Genomic DNA, 14897 nt, shown 5'->3' on the forward strand with positions numbered 1-14897 from the left:
TAGTAGTATATAGTATAGGTCAGTGTTTCCCAGCCTGTGTGCCTCCAACTGTTGCAAAACTACAACTCCCAGCATGCCAAGACCATCTTCTCCTTTCTCCTCTTTATCAGAGAGATTTCAGAAGGTGGGACACAAGGAAAGGGGAAGGGTTGACTAATGAAACAATTAAGTTGGCAACCAATATTACTGTACAGAAGTGTTAACCAAACCAGGGTGCCCCCAGCTGTTGCAAAAATATAACTCCCAGCATGCCCAGACGGTTTTCTCCTCCCTTTCTCATCTTCATCATCAACTGCCGCTGCTAAAACTTCCCTCAATAAATCCTAGTTCAGTGTTTTCCCAAAACAATGTGTCTCCAGCTGTTGCAAAACTATAACTCCCAGCATGCCCAGACAGTCTTTTCCTCTTCTCCTCTTCCTCATCATCTACTGCTGCTAAAACTTCTCTATATAAGGCTGGGTTCACACTACGTTTTTCAACTACGGTTCCCGCATATGTTTTCTATCAAAAACCGTATGGGGAAAAAACGGATGGAACAGTATGGGAAAAAGTAAACCGTATGCGTTTTTAAACAGTATACTGCATACAGTTCCGTCCGTTTTTATTTAAAAAAAAAAATAATACATACGTTTTTGAAAATTCTATCCATTTTTAATGGGAGGGGTGTTGGGTGGGGACTTTAGGATGCAAATGCGCATGTGCAAAGAAAAAACGCATACGGTTTTGCCGTATGGAACCGTATACATGTCCGTTTCCCATTGACGTCCATGTTAAAAAAAAAAGGTATGCGGGTACAATACGGTTTTAAAACTGGAGTCAAAATCGTGGTCAAACACTGTTTGGAGTACTGTTTAAAAACGTATTGCAAGCAAACAGTACGCAACCGTATGCATCAGGGTGCATACGGTTTGTAATGCTTTGCCTATGTATACAGTTTTCAATACCGTTCCATACGTTTTCACTAATTAAAACGTATGCGGGAACCGTAGATGAAAAACGTAGTGTGAACCCAGCCTAAATCCTAGTTCAGCGTTTTCCCAAACAATGTGTCTCCAGCTGTTGCAAAACTACAAATTCCAGCATGCCCGGTCTTCTTTTCCCCTTCATCATCAATTGCTGCTGCTAAAACCTCTCTTTATAATTACTAGTAGTTCAGTGTTTTCCAAACAGTGTGTCTCCAGCTGTTGCAAAACTAGAACTCCCAACATTCCCAGACGGTCTTCTCCTCCCCTACTCTTCTTCATCAGAGAGATTTCAGAAGGCGGGACAAATGAAAGGGTGTCTAATAAAACAATAAAATTGGCAACCAATATTACTGTTCAGCAGGGTTTACCCGACTAGTGTGCCTCCAGCTGTTGCAAAACTACAACTCCCAGCATGCCGTTGGCTGTCCAGGCATGCTGGGAGTTGTAGTTTTATAACAGCTGGAGGAACACTGGTTGGCAAACACTGCTGTACAGGTATCAATATATAGTCGATCAATATATATATATATAGTATGAAGTCTGCCTTTTAGCGTACGTTCACACTACAGAATTTACAACACAAATTCTGCGCCAATTCCATCTTGAATAAAAGTTCCATTGACTTCAATTCCCCGGGGAGAGCATACCCTTAGCCTCCATCGGGCCGATATATGTTAGTATACAGAACTGTAGGGCTGCAGCGGTAGCAGTTGTACCAGGGCCCCAAGGCACCTCAATCACATAAAAAGACCCCAGAATTATACAGAGCACAGCCAGAGGCGTCACTTGTAGCTTCTGGGCCCTAATGCAAAATTCGAAACAGGGCCTCATGTGCCATTTATAATACTGGTTTCTTATGGGGGCAGAGGTGTCTTTGGGACCCTGTTGCGACTGCTACCTCTGCACCCTCTATAGTTCACCCCTGAACACAGGCACGGGGCTGGAAACTACAAAGTCGAAAAACTACAAAATCCCCATAGCAAACCTATGCTGCTCTGGACAGTTCCTGACACGGACAGAGGTGTCAGCAGAGAGCACTGTGGTCAGACAGAAAAGAAATTCAAAAAGAAAAGAACTTCCTCTGGAGCATACAGCAGCTGATAAGTACTGGAAGGGTTAAGATTTTTAAATAGAAGTAATTTACAAATCTGTTTAACTTTCTGGCACCAGTTGATGTAAAAAAACATTTTTTTTTCACTGGAGTACCCCTTTAAGAATTGTACGCAACAGATCTAGGTGGTCTCATATGTATATCGGACCAGAAGGATATCGAAATCATCGGGGAATCTAACATTTGGGAAGGTGGAGATCCCCTTTATCATATGGCAAATGTAGAAGAGGATCTTTGTACTGTATTTCTGGTCGGCGCAGTTCACACATCACATGGACACGACAGATGTAGCTGCCACTTTTTGCCTGGCTGTGATGCTGCTGCCATCTAGTGGTCGTACTGGTATATTGCTATTTTATGGAAAGTGTCTGCTCAACTGAATGGCAGTGGTCTCCAAATTTTTTTTCCTTTACAGATTATAGTGAGAATTGAGATGAGAGCAAATTAATACCCAAAACGTGTTGTTTTAGCTTGCAATGGAATATGTACTGTTCAATGTTTGATTGTTTTTCAGAAGAAGAAAAAAATGTTGGAAAAATACATTGTATATAACACATAAAATAAATATTACTCTAGTTGGGGATAATAGGTCTGATCGCAGTGGGTCCAGCCGCTGGGGAGCCCCCTGATCTCCCTACAGCACCCGGCATTTGTTTAGAGTGTTGGGTGCAGCACTGGAGGGTCATGACATCACGGCCACGCCCCCCTCAATGCCAGTCTATGGGAGGGGGCGTGACGGCCGTCACGCCCCCTCCCATAGACTGGCATTGAGGGGGCTTGGCCATGATGTCACAAGCAGGGTGTGACCGTGACGTCACGAGCCTCCGCCCCACATCGCTTCGTGCATCAGATGTCTGGGGTGCCACTGCCGACATCACGGCGGGACTCCAGCAGCAGGACCCCCGCGATCAGACATCTTATCCCCTATGCTTTGGATAAGAGGTCTAGGGGCGGAGTACCCCTTTAATCAAAGTCATGTAAAGAGAATATAGACTAAATTCTCATACAGGGCCAGTACCAGCCCAGGCAGGTGCCACTCTAGAGCAGATGGAACCGCCAGGGCCACCATCAGGGTAGTTCAACAATTTGAGGCCCTGACCAAATTAAACACATAAAGTGGCCTTGTTTCTCTGTCTGCAGGCCCCCCTCCTCTTAGGCTATTCCTGTTATATATTGTGTGTTTACAGTGTGGTGGCCCAGAAGTCTGTCTAGTCAGTCCTAGTCAAGTCAGTCAGTATAAAGTCAGTGTGGGCCTGCAGCAAATTGTCCAAGTCCACTGAAGTCACCTTCTGGGGCATAACTGAGCTGTAAAGACTATTCCATCTGTTTTCTTCAGTAAAGCTGCAGTTGTTCCGTAACTTGCCATCAGTCATTAATTGCCCCCATGCCTAGCCCAGGATCCAGCGACCATACCTTCGATGTAGAGGTAAAACCACACCCTGGCATCACGAACACAAGGAACGAATGCAATCTGCCCCTACGGCAATAACATCTGCCATTTCCATCACACACTCACCACAACTTTTGGCGTCCTAAGGACAGGATACGGGTGTACTCCTTATGCAAAAAGTACCCCCCCCAGTCTGAACTGTGTCCAGTATTGCAGAGTAAAATGCACGAGTGTGCGACAAAATTTGCACCAGAAAGTGTAGAGGACTTTGTTAGTGAAATCTGTTTATTGTGAGGTGCTTGTGAAATAGAGGGGGAGGTGAAGAAAAGTCTGCTGTCATTGTGAACCGTAAAAGAATTGTGCCTGCTATGTGTAAAATACGGGCCAAAGTTATGTTGCGTAACAAAGAGCTGGCTGTTCCTGAAAGAGTTAAAGATGTGCAGGAGAGGCGCGCAAAAATTTCCTGCGCTGGTCAGCATCCCGCCCCTGTGCGTGGAAACCATGTTGCTGTATCCATGCCGAAGTGGTACTGTGAAGATCCGCCCCTTGTTCCCGGGGGAGCGGAAGTCAAGCGCTGCACCACTGACGCACTTCCGGCCGGCAGTCAGTTTCCCGAAGCCCTGCATGAAAGGAGCAGCGCTGCTGGAACCTCTCAGTTTGCCGGAAGTCAGTAAGAGCAGCATGGCGGAACAGGCAAGCACACGTGCAGAGAGTCTCAAGATGTGCCAGAGGCCAGGAAAGTTGCCACGGCGCAAATGTTTCATGAGCTGGCAGATCGTCTACAGCGCATTTCCATCGGGCCGAAGAGGCCTACTACCAAGTCCCACTGCCCGAGGATGGAGACTGGCCACCAACCCTGGAGGAGGGAACGCCACCATCTTCTAGTGCATCACCACCGGACCTGGGGATCCTGGGCCCAAATTCACACCGAGGAGTCAGGAGTACCCCGGCTGAGGCCGCGTTCTCTACCCCTCCATCTACCCCTAGCCCAGAGCAGCCCAGAGCAACCCCCCCCCCCCCCCCCCCCCCCCCCCCCCCCCCAGAAGTCTGTCACTCGTCCCCAGTCACCCCCATTACCTAAGTGGTTGTTTGGTGATGAACCTGGACTGATCCCATACATGAGGGAAGTCCCATCCCCCAGTCCTTCCGGCCAAGTCCGAGAGGGCCAGAAGAGAGGCTCAGGTGGCCGAGATCGTAGAGGGACCGAGGGCACAGAGAGTGGAGATATATGGGCTGAAGCTGCTGCCATATGAGATGCAACAGGCGCAGCAACAGGACACCAAAGAATTAGAGGCCCTGTAAATCAGAAAATTGGAACATCCTCGAGAGGGAGAGCCATTCTCTAGAGAGCGGGAAGATCGTGGAATATACTCCTGTATAGAGCTTGAAAGGAGAGTGGGCGGCTACGGTGACCCGTCCGAAGAATCCAACCCAGCTTCCTTTTGCCTACTTCACATCGTACTACTGGGACGCCGATCCCTTTGGGTTGCTGCCACCTTAAGTCAGAGGTACCGTCCAGGAAGTGGTGGTCTACATGTCCAAATTGCCTGTCATGGCACCAAAGCATCTACCACAGTAGAAATAATAAATGGGAATACAGACCTATAGATATATACAATATTAATAATAATGCAGGCTAAGTAATAATAATTATAATAATTGACATTATTATTATCATTATTATCACAGCCTGCATTATTATTAATACAGTGACCCCGCGACCTACGATGGCCCCGACATACGATCATTTCAACATACGATCACTCTCAGAGGCCATAGCATGGTGAAGGCAGCATCAACATACGATGCTTTTATATGTCGGGGCCATCGCATAAATGGCTATCCGGCAGCGCAGACTGCTTCAGCTACCACCGGATAGCCGTTTACGGTGCCCCGTGTGGTCCGCTGACGATCACTTACCTGTCCTTGGGGCTCCGGAGCGTCCTCTTCGGCATCCCCTGCATCGTCGGCACTCTCCATCGTCGTCATCACGTCGCTGCACACGCCGTCCCGTCATCCAATAGGAGCGTCGTGCGTAACAACGTGATGGCGGTGACGGAGCGCGCGGATGCGGGGGAAGCAGAGGCCTTGCCGGAGCGTCGGGGACGCGGCGACAGCGATGGAGGGCGACATCCCGGGCAGCGGTGACGGTACGGAGCGGCGGGGACAGGAGAGTACAACTTCCTCTAACAGTGGTCTTCAACCTGCGGACCTCGAGATGTTGCAAAACTACAACTCCCAGCATGCCCGGACAGCCAACGGCTGTCCGGGCATGCTGGGTGTTGTAGTTTAGCAACATCTGGAGGTCCGCAGGTTGTAGACCACTGTCCTATACTTTACATTGCACATATCCCTCAACAAACGATGGTCGATTTGGAACGGATTACCATCGTATGTTGAGGGACCACTGTATTGTATATATGGTTATATATAGTAATTATATCTTGAACACTATCATTTTATCCTAACATTCATCATAGATTCCCAGCTATTTTCATACAGAACACCACCACATGTGTATCTAGAGGTCTGTATTCCCATTTATTATTTCTATTCTATTTTGACACGTAGGGTTAACGTGTAACATACAGCACCTCGATACACAATCATTTCTTCATAGTGCGAGCCCCCCACCTCCATTTAATTTTTACTATCTACCACAGTAGTCTGAATGTGCCCAGGCCTACTCCTGTGGTCAAGGAGGTTTGGCCTAACCAGCGGGCACCAACTGAAGTGCCTCGGCAGAGGTGGTTTGGCCGGCCCAACAGGCACCGACTGCTGTTCCCCCAGTGGCGCAAGCCGCTGCAGTGCAAATGGTGGTCACCATCAACCCCACCTTTAAAGAGTCCACGTTGTCCCGGGTGAACTGGAAAACCCGAATTAGTCCATTAGAGGGGGCACAGTCCCATGGACCCCATTACATGTCCCAGCCTCAGAAGCAGGCTGACTGACCAGGCTGGGATGGCAAGTTCCCAAGTTAGGGAAGTCTACCCATGATAATTCTGATATATATTCATTAACTTTCCTTGTAAAGTACTTTTGTTCTCTACAGGTTATGCAACGTTTAAGAAAAGTGCCTGACAAACTTGTCAAGAAGTTTATTTGTAACCAATTGCATAAGTGTACGTGCCCGGCTTCTAGCCGTGATTCTTTACTAAGAACTCTAAAATGTACCAGGACTGTGGAGCGGTACAATAAAAATATGTATATACCGTGCGAATAGTATATTTTTGCTCATTACCAATACTTATATTAGTGTACTATAATGGTTGTCGTGTGCTGTAATAAAATGTGTATAATATGTTTGTACAGGGATGTCTATGGGTATAGTGTCGTTTATTCATGGCGATCTATATGGGAGGTATCATGACCCAGAAAGGAGAAGCGTAGCCACTACATCACCGCCATGACAAATTCCCGCCGGGTACAAAGATTAACTCATAATGTAAAGTTATGTACCACACATAGTCAGTCCACATATGTTAAAAGTAGTCCACACATATATGCAGATAGTTAAGATAGGACTGTAAAATTATTTGTCGTCCCAGTCCACAAGTTCTAAATATATACAGTTATATGTCTAATGTTTTCTCTCCTGTCCACGTGTACTAGATACTCTACCTGCCAGAGGGTTCACCTGATATCTAGATAATGCACGTAGAGCGACCGAATTGATAAATGTAAAGGTAACACTGTTGTATAGTGTAGCAACGTATATTGAGTTCTGGGGAGAAGAGTTGAGAACTGAAGGGCAACATCAGCCAAGGCATTGGGTAGATTCACAGATTGGACTGCCAGAGGCTATGTATATTGTTGTCTTGAGTGTCTTCAGAAAGCAGTTACAAAGTCAAATTAAGCCCATATGTTTAAAGAGCATGTATGGACATTCACCATGCCACATGGACTCATCCTTATCTTGTTTAGTAATCCAGACCAGAGAAGGACATTGTGCATAAATGCCCCAGGAACTGTAACTAGGCCTCAGTGACCAACTTCAGTCCTCTGCCCTCCAGGACTGGGCATCGAGCACAACTTTAATTAAGAGGGGGAGTTTGTGGTGGCCCAGTACGGGAGGTGTTACCCTGTGCTCCTTCAGTGTCCCCAAGGCCCCTTGCACTTGTTTCCCCATTGTAAATACGTTTTACCATGTAAAGTGTTATAAAATGTAATGTTGTTTTAAGAGTTATACCATGTGACTGTTACCCAGGAGGTACCAGTGACCAGGTGATCCCAAGAGTGGCCTATGGACTCCCTGCTAGTCTCCCCATATAATACCTGGGTGAAGCTTCTCGCTCTTTCAGCTCTGCTCTTCTGCTAAGCTGAGGTCCAGTGCAGTCTTGTCTAGTGTGTGTGTCCAGAGTGTTGGAGGCCTCAAAGTCCAGTCCTGCAGCCACCATCAAGTAAGATAAAGTCACAGTCAGCATGGTCTGCGTTCAATTGTCCAGTCCTACTACAAGTCCCAGCAAGCCGTTAAGGTCTCTGCGTCACTGGTCACCTCCTTGGGCCCTGGCTGAACTGTATAGACTTTACCAACTGTCTATCCTCAGTAAAGATACCTTGGTAACTTGGTGTCGGAGTCTTTATTGCCCCCGTGCCTAGCATAGGATCTAGCGGTATACCTTCGGGTGGTTATAGGCTAAACCACTCGCTGGCGTCACAAATACAAGGGGATAATGCCATTAGCCCCTAGGGTAACAACATCTGCCCTCATCACACCCATTACCACAAGACCTATAATTGTTTTCTTAATCCTATCATTTTATACATTTTTTATCAACTATTTATTATTGGATCTTGAGCAAGGGCCCTGCCCAGATACCAGTCTATATATTTAAATATTAATTTACGCTATTTTATATGCAGCCAGCTACATCGTATTTCTCTAGTTACATTTTCAATTAATTACACACCATAATATCAGTTCATTCCTTGAGGTCTGATTTGCATTATTGTTATTGCTATTTACAAGAGTGTGACTTGTTTAACCCTGAACAGCTGCAGTAAAATTGGAATTATAATCATATAATATCATTATATGATGGCAGATTCCCTTTAAGGATCAGTAAATGCTCCAGCAATCATAAGCCCATCCCCCCTCCCAATGTGTGGCTATATGTTGAAGAACGCACTGTAATTTTTTGGGTTAAGGGGTACATATGTTATTTTAATGTATCTAATATTTATTTATTTTGGTGGGAGGGATGATAAAAAAAAAAAAAAAAAAAACAACAAACACAAACATTCTGCTTTTATGGTGTTTTCTTTTTGGTTTTTTTTTATCACGTGGTAAACCTAACACGTCTTCACTGAATCAGTCGGTACAAATGCAACAATAAACACGCATAGTGGGTGATTTTAGACATCTTCGTATTCTTTGCATAATAAAGACATAGGGGGAAGATTTATCAAAACCTGTGCCGAACAAAAGTTGACCAGTCACCAATAGCAACCAATCACTATTTTGTCAGAGGCCTTTTTTAAAAATAAAGCGATCTGAATGGTTGCTATGGGCAATGTTTGCTCTTCACAGGTTCTGATAAATCTCCCCCATTGTTTATGAAACTTAGGGAAGAATGAGGTGAGGAAACATCATGTGCAGAACAATGTCACAGGCAAAGGAGCAGACTGGGAATGAATAAGGTGCTGCTGATTACCTGACTGTAGAGGAATAGTCTGCTTTATACTGAAGTGTTCAGCAACAAATCTCGGTAGGGAACTGGCAGATGTGTTGCGGGAGGGAACGACAGTCCTGGCAAACGTGTTTTGACAGCATCGCAGGTTTCTTCCTCAGGTGGACCAGAGGAAGGTGCAACGCCGTTGAGACATTACTTATACAGCCGGACCATGGGAATCACCTCCCAAGAATCTTTTTTCCTCGCTGCTACTGAACTTATTTTAACCAAAACAATTCCACAATGGTTCTTTGAGGGTTCCTCCACCATAGTGTTTTAATGCAGTGGTCTCCAAAACTGTGGCCCTCCAGATTTAGCAAAACTACAACTCTCAGCATGGCAAGACTACTGCTCTGCAGTCAATCTGCAGGACCTGCTGCATCCATTCCCTGTCTGCTGCTCTATCTGTGAAATTGTTTAGCACAAGCTGTAACAACATCTCATTCTTTCCAAAATGTTCCAATGAAGATATATGTATTATAGCAGGGAGACAGTGCTGTAGGGGCTACATACAACTTCCTCTCAGAAGAGAGAGAGAGAGAGGAGCCAAGAGCTGCTGAGACAGAACCACAACAATGAAAGGACTACACAACTTCCTATCAAAAGAGAACCATGCAAAATCATGCTGAAGCCAGTAAAAGTTGTGATCAAGCTAGGATTAGTAAATTATATATTTTGGGATTATTGAAATATTTTCTGATAGCAGAATACCCCCCCCCCCCCGCCCCATTTTAGCCGTGGCGATCAACTTTGACTGCCGCGTCTAAGGGGTTAATGCTGGGCATCATCGCGATCGATGATGTCTGACATTAGACACGGGTCCTTACGGCCGATAGCAGACGGGACCACCTAGCTAGGACGCGGGTTCAGCTCATGAGTCTGCATCACAGCAGGGGAGCGGGCGCAGGGCATACGTGTCCTTTGGGGGTACTCCACTTGCCAGTGTTCGGAACATTTAGTTCTGAACGGTATATGTTCGTGCTGCAGTGGTCGGCCACGCCCCCTCAATGCAAGTCTATGGGAGGGGGCATGGCGGTCGTCATGTCCCCTCCCATAGACCTGCACGGAGGGCGGGTGTGGCCTCACACCATAAGGGACCAACCCCCGCAGCGCGAACACTGCGTTCGGAACTAACCGTTCCGATCGCTGGCAAGTGGAGTACCCCTTTAAGGAGTTAAGGGCTGGCACTAGAAAGTTTACATACAAGTGAACACTCTTTGTAATTCAGCATTTCTGTCCATACACATTTAGTTTCTGTGCAGCTTATAAAACTTTCCTGTAGTTCTATATAAGATGAAGCAGTAAGATGCAGAAGACAGAGCTAAATTCTCTTTAATATTCATTCCAAGCAACAGGAATAATAAACGAGCGCAGAGTAGGGGGGGATGGGGCTACAGCCGGGAGGAGTCTTACCTACCTTACAATCCCTCCCACGAGGAGCTGCCTCCTAGAAAGTGTATATAACAAAGTGTAGGTGGGTATTATTGTGTGTGTGTAACATTTCTCTCTGTATCTGCAGACAATAAAGCAGGATTGGTTCGACGACCCAACTTTGTTACCAGAAATATAAGAGTGAGAAGACGGACACAACAGGCAAAATTCTGGAGAATTAAAAGGGTTACTCCACTGGCCAGCGTGGGACTAAATGTTTCAAACGCTGTTTTTGCGCTGTGGGAGTCGGCCACGCCCCCTCATGATGTCATGGCCATGCCCCCTGAATGCAAGTCTATGGGAGGGGGCATGACGGATGTCACGCCCCCTCCCATAGACTTGCATTCAGAGGGCGTGACCATGATGTCACTAGGAGGGCGTTGTCGACCCCCCGCAGCGCGAAAACAGCGTTCGGAACCTTTAGTCCCACGCTGGCCAGTGGAGTACCCCTTCAAATCAGTGAGTGAAGACAGAGATGAAAAAGGAAACGGAAGGATTATGGGGAAGGGGAGAGAAACATCGACAGGCGAGGTCTAGCAGCAAAAAAGTTCATAAAAGAAAGTAGAGCAAGGGTGGGGTGGGGCCACACCACAAAGTAAAACCAGACACCAGAGGTTAACCCTTGTGGTGCCAACTCCAAAATTCACCCCCCTTATCATCCAGTCCAGATTATTAGAGAAAAAGGGAATAAATGTAGAACCCCAAATCCCACTTGGTAATAATTGTAACCAAACAAACTGGATACATAGTAATAATAATAAAAAAAAAAAAAAAAAGAAATTCTGGAGATGGGTCTTTTTCTCAACCCCCCTTCATTACAGTCTTAAAATCATGTGCAATATAAATCTTCCTTCCAAATAAAATCATTGATCGTACAAGAACGGGTTAAAACCGAGCGGGGCAATTGAAATCCATGGATCTATCACCAGAAGAAAAGAAAAAAGGTGATGGTGCCGAGACCATCTTGTTCTCCTCCAGGCACCCCGAGAAAATAAAAGCAGAGCAGTCATGAACCCCCACCCACCCCCACCCCAAAAAGAGTTATTGATACCAGGAAACAAGAGCGGTCCCCTCCACCCGAGTAGATGCCCGTCTACCTAACAAGTGCAGTTATCGGATAGGGCACCTAAAAAAAAGTAATGATCAGCAACCCGGGAGGGGAGATTCGTCCTCTGATGGAACAGGACGTGGTAGAGAGAACCCCGAACCCCAACGCAACTCCCATCATCCATTCCAAAAATGTAAAAGTCTGTTCCTCACTTAGCAGTCTGTTTCCAGCTCAATGGGTGAGGAATAAAGATGGCCGCTACTTGGCATTGGCCTCCGTCATAGAGTTCATGTCTCTCAGAAGAGCTCAGCATAGGTCGGGGTGGAGGGGTCCCCTCTCTCTTTGGAGACATCCATTCTTAGCATAGTTAGCAAATCGGGCGTATAATCAAGGATATTGCATAGGAGTGTCTCGAAAATCCTGTAGACAAGTTCATACGTGGAGCTCGTGTCTTCATGGTTAGTGGAAGCCTCTGAGCAGCAGTCAGTGGGTTTGTAGATCACTTTTCTGGAGGTACCTGTACCTCCTAAGGGTAAAGCTGGAAGGTGAAGTCTATATTGGATATTCCCTACAGATAACATCACGTTTTGTCCAATCCTTCCGATCTAGATGCCGTCTATAAGAGAGAAGAGCCAAGGACTGTCACCGGGGAGGGGGAGGGTGAGCAGCGGTCTGTGACCAGTTCGGGCAGTCTCTCGTGATGGCCTCTGAGTTGCCTATAACATCTCCAGTTGGAAGCGATCTATTAGAGTATGTATTACTAGCTGTCTCTTGGGATGGAGCAGCGAGATTGTAGCTACAGTCAACAGTCTCAAGACAGCTGGTGGGGGGCCTCCAGCATCTCCATCAAGAAGGTGTCTATCGGGGTGTCTCCAATCAGCTTGAAAAAGAAGAGGTGTTCAAGACACTTGAGTCCGATGGAGCGCAGGGCCGGGAGACGCAGGAGAAGTTTCGCAAACCTGGAGGGGAAAAAAGGAGAAAAAGCATCGATTTGGTTAAAAAAGCCACGTGATTGGTCAAGACATATAAAGCCAGAACGTTAATAAAGGAACTTATGCCAAGGATATTCATATTATATATATATATATATATATATATATATATATATATATATATATATATATATATATATATATATATATATACATATATACATATATATATACACACACACACACACACACACACACACACACACACACACAGTGGTCCCTCAAGTTACAATATTAATTGGTTCTGGGACGACCATTGTATGTTGAAACCATTGTATGTTGACACCATAATTCTATGGAGACCTGGTAATTGGTTCTAAAGCCACCAAAATGTCATCCAAAAATAGGAAAAAGTGAGGATTAAAGAAAAATAAGTAGATAACTAATACAGATAAAGCAAATCCTTACATATAAAAGTAAGAAAGATCTGCTGGAGCTGTAAATCACTGTTTCTGTCAGTGTTTTCCAAGCAGAGAGCCTCCAGCTGTTGCAAAACTACAACTCCCAGCATGCCCGGACAGAGGGGCACCCTGCTTGGGAAACACTGGTCTATGTAGAGGACAGGAGCTTCTTCAGGGTCCTGTACAGTACATGTAATGTCCTAAAAATGTAACATGGAGCCGCCCTCACCTGGTGTCCAAAGGAGCAGCTAACCCTGGTACAGGTAAAGAGTACAGAACATGTAATACCTCCCTGTACTGTAGGGGGCGCTACCAGACACCAGTCAGTGCATACGCTTCAGTAATACAGGTAAAGAGTACAGAACATGTAATACCTCCCTGTATTGTAGGGGGCGCTACCAGACACCAGTCAGTGCATACACTTCAGTAATACAGGTAAAGAGTACAGAACATTTAATACCTCCCTGTACTGTAGGGGGCGCTACCAGACACCAGTCAGTGCATACACTTCAGTAATACAGGTAAAGAGTACAGAACATGTAATACCTCCCTGTACTGTAGGGGGCGCTACCAGACATCAGTCAGTGCATGCACTTCAGTAATACAGGTAAAGAGTACAGAACATGTAATACTTCCCTGTACTGTAGGGGGCGCTACAAGACATCAGTCAGTGCATACGCTTCAGTTTTACCAGTGAATGCCCCATTCTGATTGGTCGGTTCTTCCGGCCATTGACACATTTCACAGATCTGGACTGTCTGTAGCATTGTATGTTGAGACTGGTTTCAACTTACAATGGTCCAGAAAAGACCATTGTATGTTGAAACTATTGTATGTTGAGGCCATTGTAAGTTGAGGGATCACTGTTTAGATATAGATATATAGAAAAAAGACCAGCTCACCGCCCTGTGGTTTTTTTTGGAATGAAGGAACTTATGTGGTTACTTGGAAGCAGGGAACCAATGGCCAAAGATAACAAAAAATGGTGAAAATTCCAGCTCCCAAAAATAAAAGTCCAAAATTTAATCCACATAATTAAAATAGATGAAAAAATGAAAACCAAAAAGGTGGTTTTAAAAGCAAAGCAGAAACGCCAGGCATTTCTGCTTTGCTTTTAAAACCACCTTTTTGGTTTTCATTTTTTTATCTATTTTAATTATGTGGATTAAATTTTGTACTTTTATTTTTGGGAGGAGGAATTTTCACCATTTTTTGATACCTGTGCACCACAGGATAGGGGGACAGGTATCCGATCGTGGGGGTCCCACAAGCACACTATGCGGAGCATCACTCTCCATACGGCTGCACGTGGCCATTATTGACAGACTCGCAGAGAATGATGGAGCAGTGTAAGGCCATGTTCACATGCCAGAATTTCCGTGCAGAATTCCGCACCAAGATTCTGCAGCAGCAGAGACTTCTTGATTTCAATGGGAATCTGCTGCGCTGTGACATGTCTATTTGTTCTGTGGACTCTGCACGAAATGCATTGCTGTCTATGAGACTGTGCACTCCCGAGCTGGCGCCCACATGGAGACTTTCCGCGTGGACATTCTGTTATGTGAACAAAGACTAACGTGCGTTTATACCTCATTCACTTGGGAAGTTCTTGTAATCAGTGGGAGGACCTACAGGCTGGACTGCCATTGATCACATGCTTATCCCCTATGCATAGGTCACGAATACTGATGAACTCTAGTGAGTTAAAGTTTACCTAATAATATGAACACACTATATACACACACACTTTTGATTTATTTTTATGTAAAAAAAAATATATATATATATATATATATATATATATATATATATATATATATATATATATATGTGTGTGTGTAAATAATCAAAAATGTGTGTGTAATTATATATATTTTATATTACAAA

At 45.2% G+C, this 14897-nt stretch overlaps 1 protein-coding gene across 3 annotated transcripts in view; it reads right to left on the reverse strand.

Annotated features, from left to right (window-relative positions):
- Nucleotides 1-10921: 10921 nt before the first annotated feature.
- RXRB (retinoid X receptor beta) overlaps nucleotides 10922-14897 on the reverse strand; it is a 49646-nt gene continuing 45670 nt past the window's right edge. For 2 of the 3 annotated variants that reach the window (XM_056539035.1, XM_056539033.1), the window contains exon 10: nucleotides 10922-12576. In XM_056539035.1, coding sequence (XP_056395010.1) covers nucleotides 12429-12576 — 148 coding nt within the window. In that variant the 3' untranslated portion in view covers nucleotides 10922-12428. The remainder of the gene's footprint in view (nucleotides 12577-14897) is intronic. The other variant, XM_056539034.1, reaches the window with a different exon arrangement.

This window comes from Hyla sarda, chromosome 9, assembly GCF_029499605.1.
Source record: "Hyla sarda isolate aHylSar1 chromosome 9, aHylSar1.hap1, whole genome shotgun sequence".
Classification (NCBI taxonomy): Eukaryota; Metazoa; Chordata; class Amphibia; order Anura; family Hylidae; genus Hyla; species Hyla sarda.